The 19,176-nt window shown below is 40.2% G+C and overlaps 1 protein-coding gene across 1 annotated transcript in view; it reads right to left on the bottom strand.

The window, feature by feature from the left end:
* PLEKHH2 (pleckstrin homology, MyTH4 and FERM domain containing H2) overlaps positions 1–16,317 on the bottom strand; it is a 48,951-nt gene extending 32,634 nt beyond the window's left edge. Inside the window, exons 1-2 of the mRNA XM_065752987.1 lie at positions 16,248–16,317; positions 12,570–12,699 (exon numbers count right to left, since the gene is read on the bottom strand). Of these exons, the coding sequence (XP_065609059.1) occupies positions 12,570–12,692 (123 nt within the window). The 5' untranslated portion in view covers positions 12,693–12,699; positions 16,248–16,317. The remainder of the gene's footprint in view (positions 1–12,569; positions 12,700–16,247) is intronic.
* Positions 16,318–19,176: the final 2,859 nt, after the last annotated feature.

Raw genomic sequence — 19,176 nt, 5'->3', positions numbered from 1 at the left:
TCACTTTAATCTTATTTTTATTACATTTCTTCTTAGCGAGTTGAGGATTCAAAAATTGGGGTTATTTCTGAATATCTGGACAGCTAACATTCCACTGCAGTAAAAGCAGTATGCTAAACCAAGTAGAAGAGCAGATCTTCTTCAAGTAGAAGAGCAGATATTGTATCAATAATGAACACTGTAAACACTCCATGATAGTTAATAGTAATTTGTCATAATAGTTATGTTATGACAGAAGCCTCCTTCAGATATTTACTATGTGAAATTAATTGTTGCTACTCAATAGCAAGTTGTTCATCAAATTTCATAGTCAAGCAAATGCAGCCAATTGCCACAGCAATACTTGGTAATTTACTTATGTCCAATAAATACAATTCAATTCAGCAGTAAGGTTATATAAGAAACCTAGCATATGTGATAAATGGAAGTAAAACCTGGGAGTACAGCTTAACTGGCTTAGGCTCAGCTTAAACATGAAAACAATAAGTCTCTCTGACAATTACTGATGACCACTGAACCATTGTATAAACACTGAACCTACTGTAGTAGCACTGCTCTTCTGCACAACTGAAGTTCTGGATTGTCCAGTGCAAGACAGACCTAAGTTCCTTCCATGCTTCTACAGTGAAATTGTATGATGTGCCTTTTGTAGGAGTATGCACTCTTGAACAGGCTCTGGAACATAATAATATGTTCGCACAGTCTTTGGGGAGAGAATATAATTGGAATAAAGCTGTTGCTGAGATGGGTGTAAAGCTGGAGCCAGAGTAGCTGAGAGGATGATTGCTAAGAAAGACAGCATTCAGAGATTTAAAATGGAAGAATGAAGTTTATTTTTAAGAGTTAACTATTTTGAGAAGCTTTGCATGATCTTACAACATGGATGCATCAGTCAGCTTCCTGGAAACAATTACATGTGAGTTCTGATTTGGAAAATTTCTAAAGGATCTTCAACTTATTTTAGGAATCCTGTACAAACAAAACAGAACAAAGCAAGCTGTATTGTTCAGCTAGTATGGAATAATACAGTTACCCCAAATGAGCACTGATATGACAGTAATATTGGCTAACTTCATTAACTTGATGCTACATAGCAATCATTAAATCAATCCTGATTTTCCCTTTACTTAGAGCTTTTGCAGTGTCTATTACAAAATAAACAATAAATATTTTGCATCATCTCTAACCGCAAAATAGTTTTGCCAGAAAAATAACAAACAAGTTTCACTCTCTATAAATTTTCTGCTATTCTAATGACAGAGAAAAAAAATGATTGCTTTAGGACACCCTTAAGGTTATCAGAACTGTTGGGCAGAAACTGGAAATAGTTCCAAGAGAAACAATTTCTCTTCACAGAGAAAGTGTAGCCTTAATCTTCCTGCATAAGTTAGCAGAAGGTTTCGTAACAATGACTGTTATGTGTTACTTCGTGTGTGTGAGGGAGGCAGAAGGGAGAGAGGTATACTGAAAATACCTGCGTGGACTAATTGCTCATCATTTAAATCAAAAGCCATGTTTTGAACTTGTCAGTAATGAGATGCATAATACAGTAAGATCTCTTTACTCAGTGATTCTGAAGACAACTTCAGATAGATAGCTTAAGAGCCTCAAATAATAAAAAAGGGAAATACTACTTTCAGATAACCTCAGGATTAAAAAGGCAGGTAGTCGTAACCATACCACCTTTCAAAGCAAAGGTTGGTATGTGACACATGCAGAAGAAAGAACTCCTACGTACTGCCAATTTGCATACTGATGACCAACTCTGACTTCATAGGGAAAGTGATTTAAAAAACAGAAGTCTGTTGAATTAGACTTTCATGTTTCTTTTAATATTCATCTATGCAAATCACCAGTATCAACAGAATTAAATGGAATGTATCAGCTGTTAGGCTAGGCATTTCTTAAGTGAACTGAAGTCTATATAGAGTCTCAGCAGACTCAGAGTTGGCTTCCCAGAAACACGCAAGCAAGACATTAGTAACATTTGGCATATAGAGTACGATTAAGCTTAATTTTCTATGTCCTGAACGGGATAACTTGAAATAATGTTCCAGTTCAACAAACCTCTGTAAGGAACATTCTTGTCACACCCATTTAGGGTTGGCTCAGGCTCTTTCCAAAATTCATTAAAGATTCAGAGGTTTCCTGTCATAAGTTACACTGGTTCTGGATTTATACTCTTTAAATGTAAAGAATAAATACCTTAGACACAAAAACAAGCATATACATATACTGAGGAGAAAGCAATATCGACACAGGTATGGAAGAACAGACTGTCACTTCAAGCTGCTTTTTCTCCTTCTAAGTGTAAAAATCCTCCTGCATCTTTCAAAAAACGTGTTAGTGCATGCCACATTCATTATCTGAGTTATGGGGGGAAAATCTATTGTTAAAAACAGATTTGTTTTTAAACTTAGTAAGGAAATAACCACGCTACATCTGACACCGATCAAACTGAGCTATTTTTGTTCAAGCAATGAATAGAGAAATGCCAGATGTGACTAAATACTGAATGCTTTGAAGAAATGTAGCAGCAATAAAAACAAAGAGGTGTACTGCCTTGGAGGTCTGGTCATTGAAGTCAACACACAGTCACTTGGAATTTTGTACAATACAAAAGCAAAATACATAGTGACTGTTTTTCAAAGTTCACCTGTTGCTTGGCTGTATTCAGAAATGTTCAGTGCACATTTTGCACGAGTAAAGAAATTTTCTATTTTATTAGAACATCTGCATGATGTTCTAATATTTCATATGTATGAAATCACTTATACTTTTGCACTAAAAAACACTCTGCTTGTATGCATATGTGTATATATGCTTTCATTTTTTCATATATAAACATCACTGTTCATCTAATGTGCATTAAAGAAAATGACAGCCCTACATGGATAATACTCTTGGTACTTCCAATCATTAGTTTGTTGGAATCCTTTCCTTTTTGACATGTGAAAATGCCTCTTACTGATAGGAACAAAAAAAGTAATTTTTTACCCAAGTTATTTTTCAATGCAGCTACTTGTCCCATTCACATTTTAAAATTACATTGTAACTGAGGCATAACACAGTATCTCCTCATCTTTAGAATCATAAACAATACAGTTGCATCACATAGAGTTTTTAGGAATCTTAGTGTAAAGCATTTTAAAATACAAAAAGTAATGAAAGAAGGGATAAATAAGAGCAGCGCTTCTCTGTAAGCCTTTTGGAGCGTGCTGATAATGAGCCCATTTTCAGAAATGAAAAAGGAGTTAAACACTAATGTTTCTGAACCCAAAACCCACCCCATCTGTTGATTAAAGGCAGAACTTTCATGACTTGAGAGCAGTGTAGTCTGCTTTTTTTCTTGCATTTCAACTTTTCTATTCAGCCTTGTCTGAAAATAGTCCCGAGCCATCTGCAGTTGAGAAATAGCATTCCACATAAAAAGAAAACTAGTAAATCTGTCTATTTTATGATTTAGTAAACTGTCAGTCCTACCACATAGGGCTTACAAAAACTGAAGAAATATATAGCCTTTAAACTGGATGGAAGCAGCAATGCTATACAGAATAGTTCTTGAAATCCTTAGACTAGAAGTAAAGAGATGTGATCACAGTATATTGTTGCCATGAGCCTTAGCAGCATTGTGCCTTCCTACACAGCTGCATTCATACCAGCAATGATGTCTAAGTGTGTGAGCTCATATGGGAAGATGTTTGCTTCTATAAATAAGCAAGTAGAGGAAATAAGTGAGGAATAAAGACACCTACAAGTGTCTTTCAAAGGACCATGTAGATATAAACAGGTGATGAAGCAACAGAAGCTGGAATTTTTCCAGTTTGGTTAAAAAGGGCTTTGGAACTGCCTTCTAGTAGGAGCTATAAATAGAAAAGACCCACTTTTTTATGTGGTGCTTGATAAGCTTATAAATGGTTTGAACAATATGCCTGCCAGCTATTTCAGAACACTGCACGTGGCCAAGATTTTCCATTTCAGTTATTTATTCCTCTGTTTCAACTCACATGTTTCTTTATGAAAAGCACAAGTACCACTTAAAACCAATCACTGATTTGTCAGTGGCTGAGATCAGTCTCAGTTTTCATGTTTACAGATGTGCTTTGTCCTAACTGTACAGACTGTGCAGTTAGAAGTGAGAATGAAGCTGTTTTAGAAGCACAACCTACTCTTTTTACAACAAGGTCTCTCTTCTGGTGGTTTATCTTAGGAAAACACTGAAATATTCCTCCTATTTCCACAACTCAGTTATTAAAAAGCTGAATGGGGTATGTTCCATCCATATTTTCAAACACTATTCTTTCTGTCTTCACACTGATTTCTCTTCTACATATCATGTAACTTCCATAAGGTGGGTGCTAAATGTTTATGAACTACAATAGGCTTTAAAATAGGAATGTATAAAATTGAATACTTTGGCACGAAAGTCTTCCCTTAGAACATGCTGAAACTTGGAAAAATATTTCTCAAGATTGTAGATTTAGTCACCAAGATGAAAAACTTCTTTTTAAACCCAATCTTGTTTTAGCACAAAATAGGCTAATGTACATTGTAAGAAGGTTCAAATGTTCCCTATGCTACTCAGATCAAGCATGGGGAATTTTCTTCACTATTTTTCTGGTTGATAACATACAGAATTTTCCTGTTTGTCATTTCTTCTTGCATGAAAAAGAAAAAACCTTTTGAAGAAGGCTATGGCTTTATTTTTCCTTCAGATCCTACCAGAATGCTCACTTAGGTTATAACTACAGCAGAACTCAGCTTTGTGCTTACAACCCAGCAGCTTGCAAGCTGCTACTTTTTCAGTGTAGTTTCATCTTTTCTCCTCCCATCTTACTGATTTTCAAGCCATTGATAGGTAAAAAGCCAGAATTCTCCTGAAGAAAGAAAGCAGTGTCCTCTGTACATTTCCCACCTAAACAACTTCTCCTCTTCATCTTTCTGCATTCATGCTTTGTATTGTGGTCAGAATTATGAAGTATAAAAGCAATGCAGGTTTATCTGTATGGATGTACGTATATGCTCATATTCTTGTCCTTTGAAGACTGCTAAGTAATGGTGCAGGCTTGCTGTCCCAGAATCACAGTCCAGTCCACAAAAAGCTTTCCTAGCATTTACTGAATGTGTGAATATGAAAAACAATATTTTACATTTCAGTCAAACTATATACATTAAGAATGTGGAACAGAAAAGTCCAGGGAGGGAACTCTTAGAGAATTACTAGTCTTGGACAGCTGCTAGTAAATGTACAGATGTATTAAAGTTAAATTCAGCAGTGGGATTTGGGGAGGCAGGGCAGTGAAGGTGAACTGAGGAGCACGTAATGCAGGCTGAATAATTAAATTGTCATTTTCCCAAATTCAGTCTTCCCTAGGAATTTTCAGGACTTTTCTAAGCCTGCTAAAAAGGAAAGCTCATGCTTTCCAGCTGTATTCTGTTCCAGCTCAGGTTTCATCCCCAGAGCTGAGCTGCAGAGACACAATCAAATATGCAAATATGTAGACCACCACTCATGCCCAAGTAGACAATACCGCAACACTCAAAGTCGTGAAAGAAGTGCAGGTAGTGTTTTAACAAGGTGGAAGAAAGTAGCAAGGTTCATGGTGGTGGGTAGAAAAAAGGAAGTCTCAGGTAGCGCTTAAAACCATAACAGAAATCTATCAAAGCCTGTTTTTTCCCACCTACAGAAAGGCAGCTATCTCCTTTGTTTTGATTGTTGAGCTGCAATTGGGGAAATTCTGCTACTTTTGCTGAACTGTGATTTCTGTTTAGAGCCAGAACATGAGTATCTAAAATAGAAGGCTTTTTTCCACACCTGGCCTTTGAATAAAATGTACCAGTCAGAAGTCTACTTGTCAAAGTCTGAAAAGTTGAATACCTGACCTGACTGAAACAGAATTTACTTCTGAAATGAAAGTGTATAGGACACCTAGAGAACATGGATGCTACAGGAGCAAGCGATTCCAGAAATACAAGAAAGGAAGCAAAATGCAGTTTGAAGACATGACAACGGATATTTACAGCCTGAAAGTACTCTCTGAGGGAATGAAAATTAAATGCATAATTTGTAAGTACAAAGAGAAGTTCCCTTCAGGAAAAACTGAGAAAAAACATCTTTTCACTTCCTCAAGTGGGGTGGTAAAGAAGTCTTAGATGGGTTAAGGATCTACACCGTGCCTTCCCTGCTATCACAGCTTCCTTAACATCCATCAATTTCCCCATCTCAGGTGGGCTGGAACAGAACCAATGCTCCTGTCTCTGTACCACCAGCAGGAAGGTATTTGTTCTCTGGCCTCACAGCTAGGGCTGTGTTTTTTCACACCATTAGACAGTCTGGCTCCTAGGAGAACAATTACAACTGATTGATTGCTTCCTGATGTCTCTTTTTTTTTTTTTTTTTTTCCTCCCATCTTCACCATCCTTTTAGAAAGAACACAGGCTTAAGACATACAAAAACAATGAAACAAAAAATACTCAGTTATAAAAAGGCATAGTGTAATAACAGACAAAGGATAAGAACAGTTATAACGGAAAAGGTACAGAGAGGAGATTAAAGAGGTGCAAACTAAACTAAGACTCTCACCATACAAACCTCTTCACTTTTATTCTCTTTATTAGATGTAATCATTAAGTCATACAGACAAACATCAGTCCACCCTGTGAGCACCCACCACACTGCTCCATTTCCTTACGCGTAGAAGCGAGCAGGAGCTTACTTGAATGGAGTGTAGCGGGAACAGAGGTCCAGATAGCACTCTTGCACTCCCTTTGCACACTGGTTTAAGTCATCAGCAGCGAAAAGTGGGCCACAGAGGTAAGCAGGGAGTTTACTACTTCTGCTGACTCAGTTACTTTCACCTGAAGAGTTTCCTTTTGGTCTCTTGGAATCAACTGATTTAAAAATTGGCAAAGGACTTGGCTCTGCAGCTCACCCACAACACAGGTGAAGCTTTGGGACTGCCTCCTCCACAGCCAGCTGCCCACAGGCACACACAGGATGACACTTCTGCAGCTTAAAGGAGCGGCTCACTAGATCCTGACAGATCAGAAACCCACACACCCTGACACGAGAGCACACAGCAACACAAAAACTCAAGACTCCCTCTGTAGAAACAGGATTTGGGTGAACTGCTTCCAATACTTTCGAGTGAATTTCACTGTCTTTCCTATTCCACAAGGGTGGAAATATCTCTGGACACCAGAGGTGCCAAGTGGGGCTCAAGGTGAGCTCCAGTGACCAGGTTAAGGAGGGATGCTCTGGAGCACAATGGGAGCATTTGCTCTAAAAGCCCTCAGACGGATGGCTCAACCCAGGTGTTCATTCAGGTGTTGTTTGCTGGAATTATTTTCCATGGCAAAAGGTTTTTTAAGAGCAACTAAAATATTGAAAAATAACCTAAATTTGGATCATTTTTATATTTTGATAGTTTGCTTCCCTTCACTTTACCCTTCATAATTCTTTAAGTGCAAACAGTCATTGTTCTTTTCACAGTTTTCACACTGACAGTCACTGCACAAGTCAAATGCATTATGGATTTTACCTCCAAAAACAGTAATCTTTAAATTGTCCTGCTGCAGATAACAAAACCCACAACAAACAATCAAATCAATAAATACATGAAAATAATCCTCTACCTTACTCATATGTATTTGCTGCCAGTTATTCACAGCACAAAACTACGGTGCTCAGGAAGGAAACAAGCTTGGAAATATTCATGTAAATGTTGAGTAATACTCTATAAGGCAACATTTGGGATAGTGCTGTATTCAGCCCTTATGGTGTCTAATGAAAAAAAAAATCAGTGCAGGCTGCACATCAGCAAATTTAACACAGCTATGCAGTTCTCCTGCCAAGGTGATCCTAGTGACAGGAAAACATTATCTCCACATATGATGTTACATATGTATTTAAGGTAAAAACGTACTCACTGTGACATGTGACAACAGATTTTTTTTGACATGAAATACGAGCTAGGAGCTAAACTTGCAGTTGAACAGTGTGATCTTGTATTCAATAAATGTTTCTTAGTAAGTTCTTCATATCCACAAACTCAAGCTGCGTTAAAATAAAGGCTTCTACTTAAAACTCAGTTCCACAGACATCCTAACTTTGGCGTACTAGGGATAATTTCTACATCATTCCTTAAATTCCTTTAAAGACCTCTCCCACTTACAGCAGCAGCTTCTGCTTAAAACGCCAACAAGGTTTCTTTCTTTGCATGTTAGGTTTATAAATACAGACTCTTGGCAAAATGAAAACAAATAAAAAACCCAAGCAGATAAACAACAGTGAATGGATTAGTTCTCTGAAAACACTGTGTATTCCTCAGCTCCTCTGTTTTATCCCAAGCTTATTACATGATTATAGTTCTGGTAGCCATAGTGCTGAAACAATGATACGAATTTCTCAAATTCATTGAACACCGCGGTTCAAGGAAAAATACTTGGTGGATTTAAAAAACAACAACAACAAAAACTCCTTCAAAAACAAAAGAACAGTAAATAGTTTTTCTAAACTAGAACGTGTCTATTATAAAAAATATACTGACGACTTCCCATGTTGATCAAACATTTATTTGCAAAAGAGCCGCCAAAGAAAATGACTTTGCAAAGGTATTTGATTTTGAGTGTATAAGAAGAGTATATCATTTAATTCAAAGCCCAAATATCTTTACAAAGGCTCATAGGTCACAGAGTGACAAATACACCGTAATATAACAATTTGAACTTCTCTTCCTGATTTGATGTCTTGAGAAGATGTCTCAAATACATGCAGAAGAAAAAGGCTAGGAGAATTACCCCTCTAATTCATTTATATTACCTTCCTATAGAGACACAATACCACTCTCTGTTTTCTGCAACAATTACGTAAATTACATAATTCAATACCCTTGAGGGTTTTATGTCTGTCATACTATAGGACATCGATTTATCTTGCTGTTTTGAAGTAGAAGATTCTCTGGTGCTATTGTTCAGTGTTTTAGTACACATTTTGTAGCACAGACATGATAGTAAACAAAACCACATTTAGCCTATGCTAGTCAAAGTAACAGTGTGAATATTTGTGTGCTTTGCAAAATAGAACTTGTTTCATTCTGTAACAGGTAATAAATGTAGCAGGTAGCTGTAAGAACTGACACCAGCTGTGTTCTTCTGTTGTCACTAACACCAGGATGCCCATCGTACATTGGACAAACAGTTTCTCATTACTAACTCATTTACCAGATGTATTTTTGAGTGACAATTCCATGCAGTTTAACATCAAAATCCTGTGAATATACTTTTCCTTTGACTAATACTGAGAACTGTTCATACACTTGGGAATTTTAAAAATAAAAATATGTGAAAAATAACTGCTGGATCATTACAAATGAAACCAATATGGTTTTCAGACGCACAGAATCAATAAATCTGCTGATGGATGCTCATTTTGTTGAGCTCTGACCAATCAGTTTGATGCACGTCCCAAACAAATTTCAGTTTATGAATGAAAGATTCATATTAAAAAGGTGACAAAGTGAGGAGAAAGATCATATTTTCATGAAGTCTGTTAATGCTTTGTTCTGGACTGCAATATATTAAATTATCCCAACTAAATACTTCCTGGACCCATGATCTTAACTGGAAAATATTTCTCTCATTTTCACCCCCAGGAAACACTTAGCTTTTTGTAAACATTCCAAAACAGTTAAGGCAAACTAAAACAAGGGGCAGTAACATGACAAGTTCTTAAGATTCTTTTTTTTTTTTTCATTTTGGAGTAATCTTTTTCACAGATGAGAGAGAATCAGTAATTTCCTTTGAGTTCTTTGTTTCAGGCACAGTGCTGAAAATCTGTGATTTTATCCCCTGTCTTCTGTTTATTTTTTTAAAGCACGATTACTGAAGTGATACGATTAAGCATACATTTATCGTAATTGAAGGGGACATTTCTAGTAGTGAAGAGCCTGGAAATGCAAACCATAAATGAAAAAAGTGAAAGTCAGACAGAAGTAATTCAAAGGTTACTTTAACATCTCTTTCCATTTTTTTAATACAGATGGTTTTGTGAAGTGCAGTTGATGAATCTTAACTTTTTGGTTGCCAAAATTATAATCAGCAGCAGCTGCATAAAACATGGCAGTTATGGTAGCTGGAAAGTCCCTAGAAAAGTCACATGTAGTGTTTGACTTCTACCCCAAATGGTACTGACCCAAAATGGGGCAAAGTGGCAGAAGATACATATGTCACCTAACAGCCCCAACTGCATAACATCCAATGACAGAATGCATCGTACTCTGATGTGTGTTCTCCTGTAAGACTGATGGACGTGATTACGCCTTGATAAGTGGAATGATGGAGACAATAAGTTTTTCATTTTTTTCTTTTCTTTTAAGATGAGATCTCAAAGCATTTGTACAGCTGGTCACTCATTCAAAAGCCAGTATTATGCAAGACCTTTTCAATAAGGTTTTACCATTTGGTAAAAAATTTTTTCAGTTACACTGCTTTCCAACAGCAGTATTTTCTGTCATGCCAAAGCAGATGTACTTGGAGTATTAACTCTAAAACCAGCAGTTCTCAGTATTATTACATAAAACTTTTACATTGCTGTACATTTTAATGATCATTTTATTTAAAAAGACCTACTTAACAAAAAGAACTCTGATCCAGAAAATCCTTTCTTTCTCACAGTTTTTTCCATCTCAAGTTGAAGTTTTCTACCTCCACAGAAGAAAGAAGGGCATGAAAAGATAAAATCAGTAGTAACAAATTGCCAGGACCAAATGACATCCAGTCAATAACTGGATGATGCAGTTGAACCAACTACTGATTTCTAAGTCAGTAGTAAAGAATGTAATGGAAACTGTAGGTGCAGTGTTAGGGGGTGTGTGGATTTATGATGATAGACCAGAGGAGAGTCAAAGTGGCCATCCTGAAGAGGACTGTTATGTCACAGGGCTACTCAAGTTCTTTAAGGGAGTCACCCAGTCTGCAGATAAGGGAGTTCTGGTTTATATAATGTGCATTTCATGAAGTGTTCAAAAGAAACAAACAGCCATGGGGTAGGAGGAAATACAGCTCCAATGAACTGTCTCAGCAATAAAAACAGTCAGGATTGGTTACTTAGTACAGTGATGTGAGGTTTTCAGTGGAGATCTGCAGAGATTCATTCATGGCATATGTTATTCAGCATAATCACAGACAGTTAGTAATGGGCACTATGCAGCGCAGCAAAACAACTCTTTGATGGCATTTTGTTATTCATTATAATGGAATCTTTCTGACTAGAATGACTTACAAGTAAGTCCTTAAAATTTTCAGTGACTGATCAGTAAAATAAAAAATGAAGCATAACACTGGGATCTAAAGGACTCTGACTAAATCCCAGAATTGTGGTAGATACCTCCATGAAAACATTTGATGTTCACTTTAGCTGTCAACATAAACAGAATCTTAAACATTTTATTAGGAAAGGAACAGAGCACAGAGCACAAAGCACAATATATAGATATTATTCATGGTTCCTAATATATACACAAATATGTGTTTTTCCTGTTTGAATCCTATTAGTTCTTGTGCACACCAAAATACAGTACAATTAGAATCCAGAGGAGACTGCAGACACTAAATCAATGGATGGCTTCAAAAGGAGAACAAATAAGCTCACAGAAGAGAAACACTGACTTAAGTGTAGAAAGCTATTCAAAACAAAAGTATCTTCCTTCTAATATGTTTAAAGGAACCGAATTTTATTTGGGGGGGTGGGAGGGAACAACTGGCAGAAAATTTAGGTCAGTGAAAAACAGAGTAATTTCAACCAAACTATTTTTTAACTAGAAATTCACTGATGTCAGTAATAGCAATAATACAATGTCAAAGACTACCTCAAATGTTTTGTCCCTTCTATTTTTAATTGCCTTGTTCTGCTGGAATTGCTACCTGGCAAATACAATGGTGCTTTTTTTTTTAAGTATTTCAAATTTGGGTTCACTTGCAGTGGGCTGTTGGGATCCACATATTTGAACATGACAATTGAAATGCTTCTCTGTTGCAAAATGAAGTATGCATTTAAACAATATTGTTTTAAAAAATATAATTAATATTCAACTAGATATTACTTTCCAGCTTCCAAGTCTGAGACTCTCCGTAGTTGAAGATGTCTTATGTGATACACGAGTCTGGTGAATTATATGATTTGGTAAGCAATGCAAAATAAAATAACATTTCAAGATTTTTTCCCAAAATTTTGTTTCTCTGTCCTAAATTAGATCTTAAATTCATAGGAAAATGTTCTAAATATTAAATTTAATGTTGTACAGATGATTACTGGATACATGCATTTCTCTGTATGAGATTTGCCACGCTGTTCTTATCTGAAAACGAATGCTTCTGCTAGCAAAATTAGTGCGTGAAATTTTTTTACAGCATTAAAATACATCTATTTTCTATGCATTTTTGAATGCTTTTTTTTCTTGCTTCTGAAAAAAATTCCTAGTAGTTGTAATCTCAAACCACGAACAGTGATGAGTTCTCTTGGTCAAATACAATCATTCGTACAGTGTTAAAATTCCTGTCATGAGACCTACCTTTTCTGCTAACAGTTCTCTGATCTTACTTGCTTGGAGACGAAATTTCATTAGCTGTGACTCCAGAGTTAAACATCTTTCCTTCCAGTTCACAGTGCCTTCTGGCTCTGAAAGATCAGCCATATTTATCCTGGAAAAAGGAAGAGGAAAAAAAAACCCAAACACCTCAAACTGAGTCTGTATTTAAAGTCTGACTTTTTAAAGCAAACATACTAAGCTACTTTATATAAATCTCAAGAATACACCCAACTACTGTGAGTGTACAGCTCTGTAAAACTTGGTGAAAGTACGTTAGCTTATGAATTGCTCTTATCATAAGGCAAAGATTTCTGAAATCTATGCTGATAATATTCAGGTTTACCTTAATTTAATTTCTTCAGTTATTTCAGGTTTGCAATATGTTTTCCTTCATAAGCAGTGAAATGCCAAGAATTGTAACCTTCTCTTACTGTATATATCATATATATCCCCTCTTGCATAGCAGGCTTGGGGAGAACTGAACTTTTGCTAAGAAAATGCTTTTCATAGGTGTTACTATGTATGAATTAGTACCACATTTGTTTTTATGCTGGTTTACTGATGGGCAGGTGATTCTTAAAGTGTTTTCAAATTCTCATGCTAATCAGATTGCCTTGAATATTTAATCTCCTCGATGAGATACGAAGTCGAGCTCACAGTTCCAGATACTGGTGAGCAAATGGTTCCTAATGGGTCCTTGCAAGGGAAACAATATCTTCACATTATATCTGTAGCAGGTCTGAGAACATCCAGGTTCATATGGGTTTCAAGTTTGGAACCTTGCTTTTATCTACATTTAACTGCTCAGAGAATTAAGCTCTGTGCCCTTTTGGACAAGCGTGGCTGGAAAAATTATTCAGGATGAGAGCTGGCTCGTCATGACTTAAGTCTGAGAAGCCAAGAAAATCACCTCTGTGCAAGCAGGACTGGGCTCCGTTGTATTCCTGCTATTTGTGGACAGCTTAATAGAGACTAAGAGAAGAGCTGAACGCAGTCACTCAGCCCAGAATGCTTCCATGCAAGTGAAAACCCTGGCCATTGCAGGGATCTGGACATGTAGGCTTGGCTTTGGAAATAACACTTGGATTCCTAGGGGAAGTCAGTTTATCTCTGAAGTATCTCAGTGGAAGGCAACAAAAACAAATATATATCAGTTGCATGGTTATGCTTCGTGTTGGTCACCTGTGTCATGGAAAACGTGACGCTGACATGGCAAGTAGCCTTGGCTGTGATATGCTGACAGTAACGTTAAGTTCTTTCTGGAGGGTTCAATACCTATGATTACTCTTAAGTTTACAATAACTAAGCAACTAAGTTAGAAGGAAAAATAGGAATATTTTTCACCATAGCTGTTCATCTCAAGGCAACTGCTTCACTCTTTGCCCTGTCTTTCTCTTAGTCGTGCAGGCTGTGGTCCAACTTGTTAAGCACTGAGGTTACAACCATCTCTATTCAGGAATTCCTACTCTGGAGTTCTGTGGAACTGCTGGGATTTAAGCACATTATTAAAATAGCTTCCTGAACTGATCCTGCAACACCCAAATTCTAAACTTTAGGCGCAGAAGCGTTTTGTCAGCTGCAAGCCCTCCAGGTCATCAGTGTCTTGTAGCCCATTACTTTCAGCTTGGACTTCCTAGGACTGTGGGGAAGTGGGTTCCTCCTCTTGTCCCGTCCCTAATCCCCTCTCCTTAAGTAGATTCCTCACATGCACGGGGACACTTCCAAGCAGCAGCTTCTCCTACTTTTACCAAGTGAGCAGAAGTTTCAGGTGTGGACTGGAGCAGATGGTTTGGTCTCCCAAGTGACAAAGGAGGACAGTTTCCTATTAGACTGCCTATTTAGGATTTTTTTTACAGCACTTTTCAGTTAATGACAGCTACACAAAACAGAGATAGCTCTGCCAACATCTGGTTAACAGTAGGAAATTTCAGCGCTCATGGTGGTGAAAATACAAGTGGATGCAGTAGGGAAGGATTTTTTGCTTTTTCATAGGGTGCAATATTACAGGGTGGAGTTAAAAGTGTTTGTGTTACAACAGACAAAACATGTGAGTGGATGGATTTCTGGCAGCGAACAATGCGTTCAGCCAAGCCGTTTCTCTACGTCCAAACTAATTAATATTCCACTGCATAAACACTGCAGATAAAAAGTTTGAGAATAACTCTTTTTATTGTGGGAAGTTTGTTAGAGATTATAATAATTTACTTCATACTTTCCAGAAAGCCAATGGGTTCTGGAAATATTTACAGGCACATAATGCACTGTTTACAATTGCGGAGTGAATGATCTTGCTTTGAATCAATGACTTCCTGTTTCTTGTTTGATTCCCCAAGGGAGGAAAAAAAAAATGAGTTCATCTCTTTTGGCTTTAATGGAGTGCTCTGAATCAGCACTGTAACCTACAGTCCTCCCCTCCTTCCTGCTCCGTTCCCACTGCAGAGCCTCTCAGTCTTCAGAAATAAAATCTTTTGAAAAATAAACTAAAAAAGCACCCATTAAAGTGGTAAGTTCTAATTATGTCATCAAAAATTAATTGAGACAAGTTTGACAAGTCTGGAAAGATTAAATTCGTCTTTTTCATTTTTTAAGTTTATAAACCTCTTCGTAGGCTTCGAGAAGCCAGAATGTCACGTTCTCCCCAAAAGGATTGAAATAATTTCCTTCTCTTTGCTGTCGGCTTGGAGATTATCAAAATACATTTCAGGGGGAAGGAGGGAACCGTGTCCCGGCTTTCTGAAGTCTGTTAAAAATCTACATATTCGTCATCACGCTGTCAGCGTTCTCCCCTGTTTTTAACAAAAGGCCGCGTTTAACTAAACATTTTGTATTCTGTCCACGTGCTCCATACGTCCTGCCGCTACTGGAGAAGGTGGCATTGGGCCCTCTGCTACCAAGGGTTTGCACAGTGCGTGCTGGCCGTGTGACAGTGAGCAGCACCGTCCTGAAATGCCACACAACCAGTGGCCCTCTCTCCTGCCATCCCAACACTGCGCTTCCATGTTACTTTTCGGAGCCAAGAAGGTTGGGCAGGAGAAAGGAAACGCTGAGACACAAAGTGGACCTGTTTGGGAATCAAGGCAGCGTTTTCAGTTTTGTCACCGGCCAGGGCTCTTACTCACACAGAAACACTGCTAACTTTATTTTCCATTTGACTCATTTTGCATAATTCCGTGCCCAAACTGTACCCTGAGCTATTTAAAACTGCCCTCGGAACCCCGCGTCCCAATGGTCCTCCCGCCATTCCCCGGTGCTGGCTCGGGGTGATCCCGTGCGAGGCGGCCAACGCTGCCACCCCGCCGCCCCGCGCATCGCCTCGTGCCCCGCTTAGCTTTAGGCTGCGCGTCTAAAGGCGCTCCAACGTTAGGAGACGTTCTGAAAGCCGACGGTATTTCAAAAAGACCTTCACGTTATGCGCTGACGGGGAAGTCCGCGTGCCTCTCGCTTCCCTCGTTCAGGGGCTCGCGGCCCCGGCACCACCGCGCACCTCCCGACACCGCCCGCCGCGTCCCGCATCGGCGTCACGGCCGTGACCTCACTGCACGTCACCCACCGCCGCGATGCCCCGCGGGGCCGCCCGCAGCCCCGCTCCCCCCGCCCAGCTCGCCCCGCGCGGCCCCGCTCGCAAAGGGAGGGGTTGAGGCAAGGACGGGAAGCTCAAACCTGGCCGGCCGTGGCTCGCCGCGCCGGGCGCCGTCCGGGCTGTGGGCGCTGCGGGGCCGCGGCTGCCCGACCCACCATCCCCGCGGCGAGCGGTGCGGCCGCCTGAGCGACGGCAGCCACGGCCACTGAGGAGCGGGGGGCCGCCCCCGGCGGGGCGCCCGGGCGGGGCCTGCGCGGCGTGGCGGCGGGAGGACGGCTGAGACGGCGCGGGGCGCGGGGAGGGCCGCCGTGTCCCCTCCGGGGGCCGGGTGGGTGCGCACCGGCTGGCTCACGCAGCCCTTCGTGGGCACGGGGCGCATTCTTCGTCCCCGCGTCCTCATTCGTTCGTCAGTGGGGATTTTCCCTGGACTTGTGCTACGTGTCCAAAGAGAGATGTAGCGGGTCTGTATGTATGGGTATCAGCCCGCTGTGAGCTGCAGTCCTAACAAAGGCGAACGAGCAGGTGCACGTGCTCCTGTGTCGTGTTGGCTGTGGGCCCTTCGGCCCCTGGGGCTGCGGCAAGCACGCGTACACCTTAAGTAACGCCCGCGCCTCGCGTCACGGAGGTCTGAGGTCTGACCAAGGACTTCTCAAAGTATCAAGTTTTGGGAGGAAGTAGCCAGTGTGTTGCTTGTCTGACACCTTCAGGCACCTTCCTCACACACCCATCCACCTGGATTGACACGTGGGGGCTGTGGTTTGGTTGGGCTGTGGTCTGGAGAGGTCTCCAGGTGTACGGGTTCTCCTGGTGCATAAACCAACGGCACTTCCATGCAGTGTTCTTCTCCTCATGTTCATTTCACATGCACGTATGTTGATTTAGTCTTCTTGTGTACGCTGCTACTCACTAGTCATCTAGGAGTCACTGAAAGTGCATGTTTTTGTGACTGGAAGAAAATAAAAGATCCTAAAAGCACCCATATCCCATCTGATGACCCACACAATTTCACTTTTTCCTATTCAGTTCAGCGCAGCTCCAGTTTTCCACTCGGTCACTTAAAGGATCTGAAGAACTTTGCTGAAACCATTCACATGCTCGTAGCTTCCAAAGTGCCTCATGGATGTTTTAAACACTTGCCACTGAAAAATGTTTTAAAAATGTGATTGTTGGAATAGAAAAAAAAAGAAATTAGTTCATACCTAGTATCTTCAGCATAGAGTGCCTTGAAAAGCCACGTTAAAAAGCAACGAACTGAAAAAATGCTATTTGTTAGGTTAAAATATTTGACCGAAAGATGAAAAATCGCCCTGCTGTTCCTAACCAACGCTACACAAAATGATTCAGTACCGGCGTTTAAGGGCAGCTGTGTCTGTAAGGTTTGCCCAGAGCTGTCCCCAGCAGAGGGACCCGGCGCTGCGGGGAGCAAGGCGCGGAGCGGGGCGCAGCGGGGCTGCGGGAGCGGCAGTGTCGGCGTTCTGACATTCAGGATCAGAGCCTTTCAAACCTGCCACAGCACATGGGGCTTTTTCCGTTTCTCTGTCACATGGATAATCATTGCAACCATTAGGTTTAGGTATTTATGTCTACAATTGGAAAACACATTCCAGAAAGCACCTTGCTATTTCCAGAACCTCAAATCAGAAGTCATCTTCTGAAAGATCGACTATGCCCGGATTTTTTAGAAGGATTACATGTATTTTACACTTTCAACGGTACAAAAGGATCCTGAGTACTGCTTATATTAGTCGTCGTTACAAAACTTTGATATAAGAGAGTGATCTTCAGTTACTTTTGTAGTTCAATAAGAAGTATCACGTGGTCTCACCAGAAAGAAAGCAGCTTTAAAGGTTTTGTTTAAGTGGATGGTGGACAGGAGAAAGATAATTCCTTTTCAGCTCACATTATCACCATGATGTATCCTAAAACGTTGCTCTTTGAAGGCTACGGCTTCAGGGATAGGACAATAGCATCTGACATAAATAAGCTGTAATGTTTGTGCTTTGGTACCTTTGAATGGAGCAATCTGTAGTCACTTCGATTACTGGTAAAGGCTTTTTTTTTTTTTTTCCTAAGAAAAACAGCTTTTGACTAGGTCTGTAGTTTGCCTTTAAAAGCACAACCTCTTTGTAATTGTTTGGCGCCACACAGTGGTAAAATGTTGTATTGTTCCGAATAACATCTGAGCTTCAAAGCTCATGGTCTTGAAAATAGGTTCGCCGTGTAGAACATCTGCTTGCTGGAGACAGGAGACCCCGAGCCAGGGGGCCAACATTTACAGGCCAACATTTATAGCTTCAAAATTCAAGTTTTCAGTAGTTGTTGGTTTAGAGAATTTCCTTTGTGAGGAGTCAACTATCAACTTGGGATTCAGGAAACTTGGTGCTTTGGGGGATCAGAGCAAGTACTGTGTGGTCCTTGTGTGCTACTCTTCCCTTTCTTGAGGTGACTCTGCTCTCCAAAGCTCTTCCAGGGGGCAGGAAGCAGATGGACAGTTGTCCCTAGGGGGACAGAAAGTGAGTTGTGGCACATAGAGCTGGGTTGGCTCCCTGAGAGGTGAAACTAAAGTCCTGAGCTCCATGTCACATGGGAAGGCTGCAGCTGACCCAAGCATTGAGTCTCATTTTCTAGGCTCAGTCCAGTGACTGAGCAAAGCAGACAGGTGTTCTTGTCCTAAGATCCATCTAACATATGTTCAGGAAATACATAGATGTGGCACTGAGGGACACAGGTTAGTGGGCATGGTGGTGACGGGCTGACAGTTGGACTAGATTTTATAGGTCTATTCCGACCTTAATGATTCTAACAGATGCCAATTGAATATAAAACGTGCAGGTTGAATTGAACAGAATGAACAGCAGAGATCTAGTGTAGATGGTCAGAGATGCCGCGTCCACAGAAATGAGGATGCAACAGAGCGGGGAGGCCGAACGACGGGGAATGCCCTGCACTCGCCCGCAAGCCACGGTGCCAACCCGCGGGGCCAGCTGCCTACAAAGCGCTGCACACGGG

This window comes from Cyrtonyx montezumae, unplaced genomic scaffold, assembly GCF_038088225.1.
Source record: "Cyrtonyx montezumae isolate F1298 unplaced genomic scaffold, pur_monq_1.0 scaffold_0, whole genome shotgun sequence".
Lineage (NCBI taxonomy): Eukaryota > Metazoa > Chordata > Aves > Galliformes > Odontophoridae > Cyrtonyx > Cyrtonyx montezumae.
The sequence above is the reverse complement of the archived record's forward strand: the minus strand, read 5'-3'. Positions and strand labels throughout refer to the sequence as shown.